Here is a 14,393-nt window from a genome sequence, read left to right on the forward strand (position 1 = left end):
AAGGTATAACCTCCACTCAAGGAACCTGGTCTCAGTTACCCTTTCTGCTAAAGTATCCCTGTGTGTCCTAAGGCAAACTGGTTTGGGGTTAGGTAAAAGTGTGTGCTAGATGTGCTACAGTGTGATGTCAACATGCTTGTCCATGCCAAAATTAGATGCTATAGGCAAACACAAAGTCAAACCTCAGACACCTCGGGAAGCTCACTGCCTCGAAGGAAATGTTCAGGGTTTTGATGTCAGATTGAATTCTGCCTTTTTGATCTGTCCTGTACCTCATCTTGCTTTGGTTTCCAGTCTGCAAAATGGCAATAGCAGAATCTATCTCAGAAGGAAGTTGTCAAGATAAGTTCACATTAGAGATGGTGAAAGACTCAGATATCATAAATGGATCTAAAATAAATACTCTGGGTTTCAAAGTTACACCTCAATCTAAATGTCTGCTGGCTTTCTTTTTCAGGATGGTCCGTGCTGGTGATGAAGGTTTCCACAACACGGTGGTTTCCAAGGAAGAAGGTGTTTCACTGTCCTTTTTTCATTAGCATTTCATTAGCATTTAAAATTAGTTCTGCAGTGTTTGTGTGGTGACTGTGTGGTGACACTGCTCAGAGGTGCCAGGCAAAAGCAGTCTTATCAAGTATGTAAGATTAGCAGAAACTGAGTGTTGCACGGGCTCAAAAGGAATGAATCAGCCATGTTAGACCTGTTTCTATTGAGGTTTTAGAGTGGGAAGAATGGTGGAAATAAAATGCTGTTGCAGCAGAAGAGAGTGTGGGAGACCTGGAGGCACAGGGGTGGATAGGGGATGTAAGACCTATCCACCAAGGAGTGAAAAGATTTCACTCCTTTAAGTATGGAATTAAATCCAAGAACAAAAAAGGACAGAAGCAGATTGAAAAGAGTGGAAGTGGATGGAAAGTGCTGTCTAGACAGGCAGTAAGATTCAGGATCCTGCTATGTCTTTACTGTGAATAGGTAGATAATATATGGAGTAACTTTGTGGTCTGACAGTGCATGGCAGACTTTTCCACATTCAGATCCATAGGGCTGGGTTTCAGCCTCAGACCTGAAAAGCTGTTTTGCTTTGTACCTTGGTAGATGAAGACCCATCAGTTAACGAACTGATCTGTGATATTTAAAAGAAGGAGTAGTTCCCAGATGTGCCTTTTGGATCACTCCCCTCCCTCCACGGTTTGCAGCAGAAGGACCGTCAGTATTTGCAGCCTGTAGCAACCTGGGGTCGTTTCACAAAACCTTAGATTCTTAAAGCTGTTTGTTGGCAGAACTCACCTGTGATTTCCATACTCTCTTCAAGGTTCACCACCATCTACTTATGAGATTATCATGGTGTCTCTCTGTGGAAGCCTCTTACTGTTGGTTGCCATCAGCATAGCAATAAGTGTTATCCGGAGGTGAGTGTTTGGGCAGCAGGAGAGGACCCAGGGCTGCCAAGGAAATGTGTGCAGTGAAGAATTCCTGCAGGAGCCAAGTGTGGTCAGGAAGCCCATGGGAACAGCCTGCCAAACCCTAGTGCTTCTTGGGCTCCTTCAAAGCTCCTTCTCCATCAGCCCACCTCAGGGCGCAATAGTGGTGGCTGGGGAACTGCTATGGTGGGTGCTTGGGGAATATCAGTTTAAGGCAATGACATTTGGTTTTGTTTTATATCTCGTCCAAATTCTTTTCCTCATTCCCAGACCTTATTTAGATATGTGGACTGAAACTTTATTGAGGAAAAATAAGAGACCCAAGCCCTTCATTTTTCACTACTGCAAACATTTTCTGGTTTTTTTTCCAAGAGCAACCTGAGCTCACAGAAGAGGGATGTTCCCTGAGATAATTATTTCTATTTTGAAAAATTCTGTTTTGAGAAATCTCTTCAACAAAAATTCTGTTCAGCTTTAGTATGAATGCATCCAGCCAAATGGAGAAGAACAATGGGGTCATAAGACATGTTTTATACTAAAGGGTGAAAAATTTAGGGAGAGAAAAAGGTCACCTCCATAATGACTTAAATCAGCTCTATCCCAGATGCCAGTTCTGTACTGCCATTAGTTATATCCTGTTATTAACTGAATTGCATCCAAAATACAAGCGGCTCTTCATGGCTTGTTCTGCTCAATTTTTGCCATGCCAGGTGCTGCACGTCGAATTACTCATCCAAAAATCTCAGTGCACCTGCGGTGGTGGAAAACATAACAGTGGCAAACAGAAGCTCTGATAAGATTTCAACGGTGGATTTCACTGGCCCGGTGTGTATCAGTTACATTTCTGGCACGAGAACTGTATCCCCAGCCAGTTTGCTGTCCATGAAGGGATAAGTTCCATGGGTGAGCCATTGTTCTCCTTTGCTGTCTTAATTATGTGCCCTGATTCAGTGCCAGAGCAGTGATGATCCACAGCTTCTTCCACCTGTAGCTTTCTTCTGGAGACAAAAGGACTGTGGGGTGTATGCTGGGGAGCTGATGGACCGACACGACCCACCACAGGCTTGGACTGTGAAATTGTACTGCACCAGTATTGGAAAAATGCAGGAAAATGGAATTTTTTAATCAAAGTGGAGGAAAATCTGCCTAAGGGAGTTGTGGCTGCTCCATCCCTGGAAGTGTTCAGGTTGGACAGGCCTTGAGGATCCTGGTCTAGTGGAAGGTGTCCCTGCCCACGGCAGGGATTGGAACTGGATGAGCTTTAAGGTCCCTTTCAAATCAAACCAGTCTGGGGTTCTTTTCTTTCTCAGCTGCCTTGGCACTAGGGAGGCTGTCCTTGCCAAGCCATTTAGTTTTCTCTTTCCCTCCATCTTATTCCTTTTGCTGTTCTTCTGCCCGAGAAGATTAATAAATTCTCATTGTAGCCTTTGCGAAGAACAAAGGGCTGTAAAATTGTAGTGCTTTTTTTTATTTGAATACTTTACCTTCTTATGTACCTTATCTCTGTGATGTGTGGTGTTAAAAATTTACCGTAAAGACATGCATCTTTCCATATTATCTCTTTCTGTGGGATGAGTCATGAGGAAAAAAAGTCTGTGGGGGATTTCGGGTAATTTTCACGAAGATTTCCCAATCCCTCTGACTCACAGGTGAATCCCTCATGCTGTGCTGAGACCTAACCTTTTGCACATGGTTTCCTACTACATATACAACTACCTCTGTGGCTGTGCTGAAGTTATTGGACAGACTCCAATCTCTTAAGGCACCAGGTCTGTGGTTTTGTTTTTGAATCTGCCCACTTTTACAGCCTCAAAGAAGATACCATTTATTAATCGTTAAACTGAGAGCTCCAACCTTCCTGGCACTGATGACCTCTGCCCCCCGTGTGGTATAAGCTTGCTAAGGAACAAGCCAGGCTGTTCTCCCTGTTCAGGTGGCAGTTACAGGGAGCAGGTTAGTCTAGGATCTGGTATGGAGAGGGATAAGGGTGTTCCTTGGATCTGGCAAGCCTTGTCCAGCTCATCATAGAATCAGGAAAAGACCTTTAAGCTCATCAAGTCCAAGCATTGCCCAAGCACTGCCAAGGCCACCACTAACCCATGGTACTGTGGGCCCCATTTCCACGGTGTGTGAACACTTGCAGGGACGGTGACTGCAGCCCTGCCCTGGGCAGCCTGTTCCAATGCCTGAGCACCCTTTGCGGAAGGAATTGTTCCTCAGCTCCATCTAAACCTGCTCTGGTGCAGCTTGAGGCCGGTTCCTCAGACACCCCTTCTCTTTGCTCTCCTTAATACCCCTGCTTGCTCTTCATGCTGCTCACTGCACAGAGACAAAATCCCCCCTTTCAAAATTCATGGAGCTGTTCCCTCATCCTTCTCTAAATCCCTCCTTAAGACCCGCTGCTGCCTCAATGCCTGCACATCCTGACTGTCTGTCAGCAGTGAGGCAGGGCAAAGCAGAGGCTTCTAATTCTCTGACAAAGTCTGCTTGGTTGGCCTGCTTTTGATATCCACCATCTTCCAGCTGAGACATGGGCTGGAAAATACCTACTGCTGTCATCTCTGAAAGGTATCTATATGGTACTGAGCACAAGAGGCTTAGTTTCTGGACTGGTGTGTTCCAGCATGAGCACAATGCCAGCGGTGACTGGGGTGAAGATGCCAATAATCATAGTATAATATAATATAACATAATGTAATACTGATCCGTTGATTACACCAAGATGAGCAGCAGTGTGTGTGTGCGTGCACATGCACTAGACAACAAATGACATTTTAAGGCTGTTAATGTACAATAAACTTAGGAAATGGCATCAATAAATGCAGGTGTAAATTCAGAATTTTGTCTTTGTTTTTCCCTTGTTCTTCGATCCCCAGGCAGTCCTTTTGTTGTGAATTAATGTCCTCTGAAGGCACAAAGCTGGCAGGCTGTGTTGTGGAAAGGAATGGCTATTCACTTTCCAAATTGGGAAGGGAAGAGAGTGTACTGCACAGCACATTTAATGTCACAGATAATATAAAATCTTTTCTGTAGCTGCTCAAGGATAAAAAGCAGATGTACTGGTTCTTACCCTGTACTCTCAAATGTACAAAATATGCTGCATTCCCAGTTTTGATAATTAAAGCAAACAACTTGACATTCAATAGTTCTGTCCTGGTTATATACTCAATTTGTACTTGCAAAAGATGCCTTATGTCATAGGATACATCATTAACCTTTGCAGCGGTTTCACAGTGCAACAAGTATGATGAATAAAGGATGACAAAGGCATTAGTATAACTGGGGTTTATTTATAAAACCAAATTGAGCCACAGAACCTAAATTTTTCACATACACAGAGTTTTTCAGTTAATGGAGTTTTTCATGGTAGAGATTGCTATGTGGGAGGCAGTTTTAAGGATTCAGTTCCTTGATTCAATACAATTCCATACAGTACAATGGTTCGTGACTGTTCACAGACCCATTAGGGTAAAACCACAACATAGCGAGCTTCTTTCTTGGCTCTGAGGGTGGGTATTTTAAGTTTGCTGATTTTCAGCTATTGAGGAATGATCAGGGCCACCGGCAAAGCTCATCTGGACACACACATTTTTTAGCAACCAGTTAATATGAAGCACTGAAAATAGTCTAATGCTGTGTTCCCATTAAGAGTCCTTTCATTGGTCATTACAGAAGTCAAATAAGGGTGAAAGAGTTGCCACCAACAAAACACTTCTCTTCACTTTCAGCTTGGGATGGGTTGGGCCCATTTCCAGCCTTTCCTGTGTCTTAAAAACAATATTCTACTGATAGTAGGCCAAGTGCAGGGTCCTGCCCTTGGGCTGCGGCAATCCCAGCACAAAAACAGGCTGGAAGAGACTGGATGGAGCAGCCTGAGGAGAAGGACTTGAGGGTGCTGGGTGAGGAGAAGCTCCCCATGACCCGGCTTCAGTGAGAGCTTGAACCCAGAACCCCCCCATGTGCTGGGCTGCACCCCCACAGCGTGAGCAGCAGCTCAGGGAGGGGATCCTGCCCCTCTGCTGTGCTCTGGGGAGACCCCCCCTGCAGCCCTGATCCAGCTCTGGGGCAGCAGCACAAGAGGGACGTGGAGCTGCTGGAGCGAGGCCAGAGGAGGCCATGGAGATGCTGCGAGGGCTGGAGCAGCTCTGCTCTGGAGCCAGGCTGAGAGAGCTGGGCTGGGGCAGCCTGGAGAAGAGAAGGCTCCTGAAGGGGAGACCTGAGAGCAGCTCCAGTGCCTAAAGGGGCTGCAGGGAACCTGGAGAGGGGCTTGGGACAAGGGCCTGTAGGGACAGGACAAGGGGAATGGCTTTAACCTGCCAGAGGGGAGATTGAGATGAGCTCTTAGGCAGAAGCTCTTCCCTGTGAGGGTGCTGAGGCGCTGGCACAGGGTGCCCAGAGAAGCTGTGGCTGCCCCATCCCTGGCAGTGTTCAAGGCCAGGTTGGACACAGGGGCTTGGAGCAAGCTGCTCTAGTGGAAGGTGTGGCAAGGGGCTGGAACTAGAATCCAAACCGTTCTGTGATTCTACGGTTCTTTAATAGTGTATGTAAAATATCTAAAGGAGGAAATTGTGAAAGCCATTTCAGAAGACAAACTGGGAAGATGGTGGCAAGTGAGGCAAAGGGTGTAGGGATTGATGTCACGAAGAGACTTCCTTTGATATTTACTTCCTTTGGTATTTAATCACCAGGAATAAACTAATCTATTCCTGAAACCTTGCATGCAACAAGCTCGAGTCTTGTCCGTAGAGGATGATTGTAGTGGAGGAGCTATGCTCTGTCTGATGCTATGAAACAAAAAACAGAGAATAAAAAACACTGAGGTCTTCACAATCCTTCACCAGCCTGAAGTTTAATCCTTTGACATCTGTAAGGTGGTTTAAAACTCTCCTTTATGGTGATGGACTGCGCTCTCCAGATGACACCACAGGAATTTACTGCTCTGAAATGTAACATCTTAATGAAGGAAAAATATAATGCTCTCTTTCTAATGCAAGCAACTCTGTCTGGTTTTGCCTTCAACCATGATTCAGACATCCCGTAACTCATGATTCAGAGATCAGGCTCGTGTGGTCGTTAAGTTGCCATGATACATTTTACAAAGGGAAAAATCACGTCAGGTTTATGTAAGCTTGATAGCAGCTGCTCTTTGGAAATACATCTTAATTATGGGTAAAAATACTAAGCCATAACTTGTATACTTATCTTAAAAACCTCATTTTTTTATCTCAGGGCCATAATTCTAAACATTAGCTCTTCACTGGGGTTAGTATTTATTTATAGTTGGATACTGTAAGGAGATAGCCCAGGAAATGCTGCTTGAGGATGGTGGTTATTAGATGCGCTTGTTAGGGACCCGTCATATTTATCTGTATTTAATTATAGAATTACTGCCATAATGCCCTAAGTCATGTCTGAGAACAAAAGGCAGTTCCATTTGTGAGACCACTATCTGCCAGCACTCACAACTTCTTAAAAACAGTAATGACCTTTAGGACGAAATCTTTTCAATATTGACTTTCTCTGCATGTAGTGGGTTTGGTAAAAATCAAGATCAGGTTTTCTTTTATTTATAGATACACGGAAAGAGATGGTTTGAATGGTTAACAAAAGCTTTTTTTGTAAACTGGGGTGGGCTTGGGTAAGTAGAAATGGCTCCATTTTGAAGTGTTAAGATGATAGGCTTTAGGAGGTTTGTATCCACACCAAATTTAAAAATCTAGATGAGAAATACAGAAATCATTTTGGGATTCCTGAGCCTGCGAAGTGTGTGTTCATGGTGCTGGTGTGCTAGAGTGCTCCCTCTAACTGTCGGCATGAGTTAAGTCAATCCTACACAAAAGTGAGTGCAGAATCAGAGCCAATATTTGGCAATGTTTTGAGCTTTCATATAATAAAAGCTCAGCATAGGCTTAAATAATATTGATCTCACTGGAATTGCAATAGATATTTTACTTGCTTCCCTGAACCGAGATTATGTTCCTTTTTGAGACTGAAATGTTAAATAATTTTGACCAGGTGACAAAGCTCTGATGAATAGGTTTGATTTTTTTGTTCTCTGTTCAATGCCTTTTATTTAACTGTAGTAATTTGGAGGTAAGTTACTACAGTAATATATGGTATGGCTCTGATGATCGGGTACCACTTTCTCTTGCTTCCAGTTCCAGCTGTTAAAATACAATGTTATTTAATAGTAATGATAATTTAGAGGGATCATACTACATCATCAACTATACTATATCATTGACCATACTATGTCATCAACTGTACTAAAGGAAGCGTATTGGAAGGGAAAGGAGAAGACAAGAAGAAGCTGAGGCCTGGGTTTCTTCGTGGCTAATTCACATGCTGCTTGAGCATCTATTGATCCCAATGCTTAACTAATCACTGAAGTATCAGGTCACCTCAAGCTTGCTGGTGAGTGGAGCTCTGAACCAAGAGCTGAAGCACAGAGTATTGATAAACTGTGAATAATGCAGACGGAAGAACTGAGGTGGGGTCTCTCCGGGACACCACATTAAGCACAAAGTTACCATTTCTATCATGGTGATGAGCCCAATAGCCATCACAGTGCAGTGGTTATACAAATATTGTACCCTGATGGAGTAATAAAGAGCCATCAACCAGCAGGAGTGAAGGGGTTTGCATAGTGTAAGATCACTGAGAAGTTAAATCAGCGTGATCATCTCCCCCTTCAGCTAATGGGACTGAAAGATACAAGGGAAAAAATGTGTATTTATGCATTAATAACTATTCAGTATCCCTGAGTTCCAGTTATTATTGTTATTTGGTTGCAGAAGCAATCAGAGGCCCTGATCAATCCAATAGAAAATAACTGTTTTCTTTGGGATTGTGCTAAGAATCCTGACTTCTGCAGGCATTATGATTTGGATGAACAACAGTTGGGATCTCAGGTAAACATGTAAAGGAATATATATAGAAAATATACAGGGGAAAAAAACCTATTGTGCATATGAAGTATATATATGCACTATATAGTGTGTATAGATATAGTATATACATATATATAATTATATAATATATATATTATGAAATACAGTATAGAATCATATAATCCCAGACTGGTTTGGGTTGGAAGGGACCTTAAACCAGTTCCAACTACCTGCCATGGGCAGGGACACCTTCACTAGAGCAGGTTGCTCCAAGCCCTGTCCAACCTGGCCTTGAACACTGCCAGGGATGGGGCAGCCACATAAACAAATATAAATAAAATATAAGTAATATATCTTATAAAAGATCATAGAATCAACTATGGAAAATGTTGGAAAAGTCCTTTAAGATCACCAAGTCCAGCCTTTACCCCAGCAGTGCCATGTTCACCACTTAAATATGTCACTAAGGGCCTTATCTGCACAGTTTGTGAACACTTCCAGGGACGGTGACTCCAGCACCGCCCTGGGCAGCCTGTTCCAGTGCCTGAGCACCCTCTGAGCAAGAAATTGCTCCTAATCTCCATCTGAACCTCCCCTGGTGCAGCTTGAGGCAGTTCCCTCTTGTCCTATTATTAGAATCATAGAACCATAGAATAGTTAGGGTTGGAAAGGACCTTAAGATCATCCAGTTCCAACCCCCCTGCCATGGGCAGGGACACCTCACACTAAACCATGGCACCCAAGGCTCTGTCCAACCTGGCCTTGAACACCGCCAGGGACGGAGCATTCACAACTTCCCTGGGCAACCCATTCCAGTGCCTCACTATCTCCTTCTTACCTGGGAGAAGAGGCTGATCCCCCACCTCAGTATAACCTCCTGTCAGTCAGCTGTAGAGAGCAATAAGGTCCCCCCTGAGTCTACTATTCTCCAGACAAATATGTGTGTGTGCACATATTTACACACTTATGTCCATAAAGTTACATATTCATAGAAATATACGTATATGTAAATGAGAATACAAATATAAAGATATATAAATGTGTAAGAATGTAAAAATCTAAATACGTAACTGTGCAAATACATAAAAACAAGATCCTGTTTCCTTTAGCGGCTCACGTTGCTGACCCTATCGGTGTCGGGTTCGCGGCAGGACCCAGGACCCGGCCCGGAGGCCCCGCCTCCTCTGAGGCCCCGCCCCCTTCATGATTCCCGCCTCCCCGCCACGTCGGTTGGCGCGCCGCGGCGGCGCTGGGCCATGGCGTTCACGCTGTACTCGCTGCTTCAGGCCGTGCTGCTCTTCGTCAACGCCGTGGCCGTGCTGCATGAGGAGCGCTTCCTGCGTCACGGTGAGCCCGGGCGAGCGGGGCGCACCCGCGGGGCCTCCCGCCGGCCGGCAGCGCGGCCGCCGGCACCGCCCGGCCACCGCCCATGCGCGGAAAGGCCTCCGGGCTTCGCGGGGACCTCCTTCCGCCTTACCGAGCCGGTGTTGGGCATCAGTTGCGCGGAATGCCGTCGGGGTTTTAGGTGCTGAAGTCCGTGCGGTGTCGCTCCTGTTATTGTGTTGTTTCTTTCTTTTTTTTTTTTAATTCCATAATTTTAAGAGGTTTTTTCTGTGCTTTTTGACTGTTCCGCCCTCATCTGCGCCATACGTCGCGGTAGCGTGAGAAGGTCTCTTTCATCCTGTCGTTGCCCTTCTCGTGATGAGATGGCACTTCCCGGTCTTGGCACCTTTGTGCTTCCGTGGTACTGAAGAAATTACTGAGGCTGCGCATCCTCATTCTCAAAACAAAGCCCCACAAAGCACACAAAAGCCACTGACACAAAGATCTGCACAGCCCCAGGAAAAATGACCTGTGATGCAGGGTTTCAGAGTTCCCTGGTGGGGAGGGTACTGCCTTCTCCAAGGCTGAGTAAGGTTTTTGATAGGAGTGCAGACAGTTATCTTGTTGTCCCGTTCCCTGGTAGGATTTGCAGTGAGGGATCTGCTCAGTTTGTGTTTGGGGTTTTCTTGTTGAGCAGCAGTTCAGTGAGAAGGAAGATGTGGGGATTGGCAGGATGGGTCAGGTCTCTTGTGGACGCCACGTGATTTGGGAATAGCAAAGGAGATGGGAAAGGGGGAATAAATCTCTCTAAAGTTGTCTTTGGATAAAAACACAGAGGATGTGAATGGCTTTAACCTGCCAGAGGGAAGACTGAGATGAGCTCTTAGGCGGAAGCTCTTCCCTGTGAGGGTGCTGAGGCGCTGGCCCAGGGTGCCCAGAGAAGCTGTGGCTGCCCCATCCCTGGCAGTGTTCAAGGCCAGGTTGGACACAGGGGCTTGGAGCAAGCTGCTCTAGTGGAAGGTGTCCCTGCCCGTGGCAGGGGGTTGGAACTGGATGAGCCTTAAGATCTTTTCCAGCCCAAAGCAGTCTGTGATTCTGCCAGTGTCAAAGGCCTCTCCTAGCTCTGCTCTTGAACATTCCCAAATGGTCAAGGGACTCAAAATTCCCTGGTCTCATTGCTGGGACCACATGTTTGGCCTTCCTGCAGCAGGTGGGGAAGGGTTTCTCCCTTGGAGGGCTTTGTAGACCTGCAGCACCTCGATGTCCCTCTGAAAACCTTCCAAGTAACTGATTTTTTTTTTTTTTTCCAATAGTAGTCACAAAAATCACCATCATGGTTTGGAATTTGTGCTGACCCTTTTCTGTCGCGTAGCTCCTTTCTCACTGCCGAAGCATCATTTCATACCTGACAAATATTTGCTATTTTATCTTCTAGTAAAGAACCGTGAACAGATTGTAGTTTGGTTTTATTATGGAGGGTATTTTTAAACCCAGATACACTCCTTTGTTCCTCTGGCATGAAGAGAATGGTAGCCTATTAAAAAAGCAAGGGTTTCCTTCAGAGAAACATTGATCTGTTTTTAGTGTTGCATTCATGAAAATGTTTTTTTAAGTTTTCAGTATATTGTATTAAATTCCGGTTGTGAACCAAAACTAATTGGTTTACGTTAATTAATATGAACCCTATTCAAGACAGATCACCCATTAATATTGATGACAGCATTTGTTGCATGGTTTTGGTTTTTTTTTTTCTAACATATCTGGCTGGACTTATGTGACACAGTTGGCTGGGGAAGCGATCAAGGGATTGGAGGATTTGGAGAGGAACCAGGAATTAAAGCTCAGCTAACGAACCTCATTCGATCCATACGAACTGTAATGAGAGGTAAGGCTTTGGTTTCAGATATTAGTGGCTGTAAAGTTTCTGTGCTGTAATGAAGTACCATCATTGCTTTCACTCTTCTTTTCTACAAAACAGTTGCTATTTCTGCTCATCATTTCCAGTCTGTCCTACCTTCATGTCTGGATTCTCTGTAGAAGGGCGCAGGTCCCAGCTAAGGTGCCCTAATTTGAATAAAGTTTAAAACATTCCCTTATTCCGGCTTGTGGTGCCACTGCTGCGTCTTGTCTTTCCTTGGAATTTGGGAGCCTGGGGGGGAGGATCAATCAGAGAGTGCAATTATCTTCACCATGTGAACTGCCTGGTGAGGAAAATGTAATTCCTGGTATTCTTAAGGGTAAGCCAGGCTTATATACCTCAAAAGATGAGGAGCAAAAAAGAAAAAAAAAAGACTCTTTAATTTGTATGTTACTGGTGGTTTTTCCCTATAAAGCATGCCAAAAATTCTTTTTAAAGGTGATGATAAAGAGGAAGTAACAAATCTTAATTTTTTTGCCCACACAGAGTAAAAACTGATGCATTTCTTCTAAATCAGAGCAAAACCAAGGCTGATATCTGACTTTGCGACAGTTTTGTTTCATTTGGCAAAGGGGTTGTTTGGGTTAGAGTTAAAACATGATGGGCCACAGAAAAATATTAATGCTGTTGCTTCCTACTAATTTTTAGCTTCCTAAGCTTTGATCCTGGCTCCTTCCACTAATCCTGGATTTGGGTAGTAAAATAAAGTGCATTTTCAAGATTTTGATTGATTTTGCTCCTTAGTCTCTTGAGATAATGCAAAGTTCTGTCATTGTGATGTGGAAAAGGAAAATTTTTACGATTACTCCTCTTCTTTCCCTGCAGTGCCACTCATAGCAGTGAACTCCATTACAATCATTCTCCTCCTGTTGTTTGGTTGAAGACACCTGGGGAAAACCCTTTTGGATGGCCAAAGAAGCAAGTTATGAACCATCACCACTGAGTTTTTGGGGATCCGGCACGGTTTAGCTGTCAATCTGACATTCAACGTAACATAATAAAGACACTATTTCTATTTATCCTTTTTCCTAATTGCAGTTTCATTACACAAGATAACGGGGATCAATGCAACAACACTGCAAATATGTTGGACTATGACAAGTTCTGTTGCTGCCTGTTCATAGCGCTGGCTGTTGGTGTGCGCATCGCCGGGTGTTGCCGCGGTTGTCGATCATATGCGGTTTTTAAATGTCTCATTCCTCAGGGATGAATTTCCTTTATTATCCTTCACAATTTGTTGTTAAATTAAAAAAAAAAAAGTGGGTTTTATTCCACTTGCTACTGCAGTACTGTTCAAGAGAATGCAAATTAGGCTCTGAAAACATAAATTACTGAGGTCCAATTGTGATACTGAGAAGGCAAATGTTGTAAATTCTGAATTCCAGTTTTATCCCCCTCAGTATTACGTTATAAATTAGTGAAGTTCAGTTGTGATACAAAGAGATTTGTGATATTGAGAGGAGATAAAGCATGTCTTAAATTACTGAATTCCAGTTGTGATGTTAAGAGGAGATAGAACATGTTACAGATTTCTGAATTCCAGTTGTGATATTGAGAACAGATCAAACTGGGTAAAATCCTAATTCAGTTTACATTGGAATCAAATTTTCCTAGTTTGATTGAGACCAGGATTTTCCCTTTGTGTTTCATAACCTTGTCAAACCAGTAGTGGTGGCAAAGTAAGTTGAAATTGGGTGCAATTGCTATGCAAAACCTAAAAATGCTGTACCTGGAGCTGGGTTACTGTGCTGATTTAGACTAGCGAGTGGTATTAGTGACTAGTGTTTGTTACTGCTCTGTTAAGGATTATTATACATTTCTTAAGATGTGTGTTAAAAATTGTGGTGATTAGTGTGCTGGAAGTGGGGAACCATTTGAATTCTGAGCTTCTTGGGAGGGGAATACTGTGCCCTTTTCAAATGCAATTTTCATTTTAAAACAGCGTATTTGCAGCTGCTTCTGTTACTGCTGCTTCTTCCCTGCCCTCCATCTTCATTAAAAAACAACTTGGAAGTTGAAACTGAGTGTGATCTGGCAGTTCTGTCGAAGAAACACTGCTAATTGCTTTGGTACAGACCTTGTCTGAGTTAAGCCTGTCAAGTTAAGTCCGGTGTTACATAGCGAGTGTGAAATTAAGAAGGCCAGTTCTCATGTACCTTTTCAGAAAAGCTAGAACCCTTACATCTGTTCCTGTGCTGAAGTGTTTTAGCTATTGTAAAGCAGTTTATCATCCCGTCTTCCGGCGCCTTGATGACTAAAGCATATGCTCTTTGTATACAAAGATAAATCTGTGAAATGTGTAAATGATCTTCAATCCCAGTGATCTGCAGAGTAAAGGTTATCCAGAAGGAGAGGCTTATGTTTCCTGTTTTTAGTGAAAACTTGTCAATAAATTGTGAATTTCTAAATTAAGCACTCTTTCATAACTCACTTTATATCTATGTACAGTGGGAGTACCTCAAAACTCAGCTCCATTCTCTTCCAGATACCAGACATACAGTTCTTACATAAAATACTCTTTTTGTTTTTCCTCATGCATATGGCACTTGCAACTATTGTCTCTTCACTATGAAGCTGTATATTGGTTTATATAGCTAATGAGCCATAGTAACATTGGCCTGAGGCACAACAGGATCGTGCTAGTCTTTAAAGTAGTAGGTCTATTATGAAGTATTTATTTGTAATAATCCTTGTGTAATTCAGTGGCAACGAGGGTACAGGCTGGATCAGTTATATCTGTCAGGGAAGCTGGACAGTTTGTATGTGGAGCAGATAAAACATGGAAGGTATACAAGCATTTTTTGTAAAATCATTGCGGAAAAGCCGTGGTAGATGTTTCCA

The 14,393-nt window shown here is 43.6% G+C and overlaps 1 protein-coding gene across 4 annotated transcripts; it reads left to right on the plus strand.

Annotated features, from left to right (window-relative positions):
- The first annotated feature begins 9,467 nt into the window (after positions 1–9,467).
- Positions 9,468–13,898, plus strand: IER3IP1 (immediate early response 3 interacting protein 1). 4 transcript variants are annotated; one of them, XR_013958685.1, is made up of 4 exons: positions 9,468–9,658; positions 11,418–11,519; positions 11,613–11,838; positions 12,378–12,437. XR_013958685.1 is itself a non-coding variant. In XM_080636781.1 (3 exons), the coding sequence occupies exons 1-3, from the start codon at positions 9,568–9,570 to the stop codon at positions 12,431–12,433; spliced, it is 249 nt and encodes an 82-aa protein (XP_080492907.1). In that variant the 5' UTR covers positions 9,468–9,567; the 3' UTR covers positions 12,434–13,898. The 4 variants fall into 4 exon arrangements, 2 of the variants coding, with proteins under 2 accessions (XP_080492907.1, XP_080492906.1); XR_013958684.1 differs by having other exon boundaries at positions 9,468–9,836; positions 11,418–11,838; XM_080636781.1 differs by lacking the exon at positions 11,613–11,838 and having other exon boundaries at positions 12,378–13,898.
- The last annotated feature ends 495 nt before the right edge of the window (positions 13,899–14,393 follow it).

The sequence above is a fragment of the Psittacula echo genome (assembly GCF_963264785.1).
Source record: "Psittacula echo genome assembly, chromosome: Z".
NCBI classification, from domain to species: Eukaryota; Metazoa; Chordata; class Aves; order Psittaciformes; family Psittacidae; genus Psittacula; species Psittacula echo.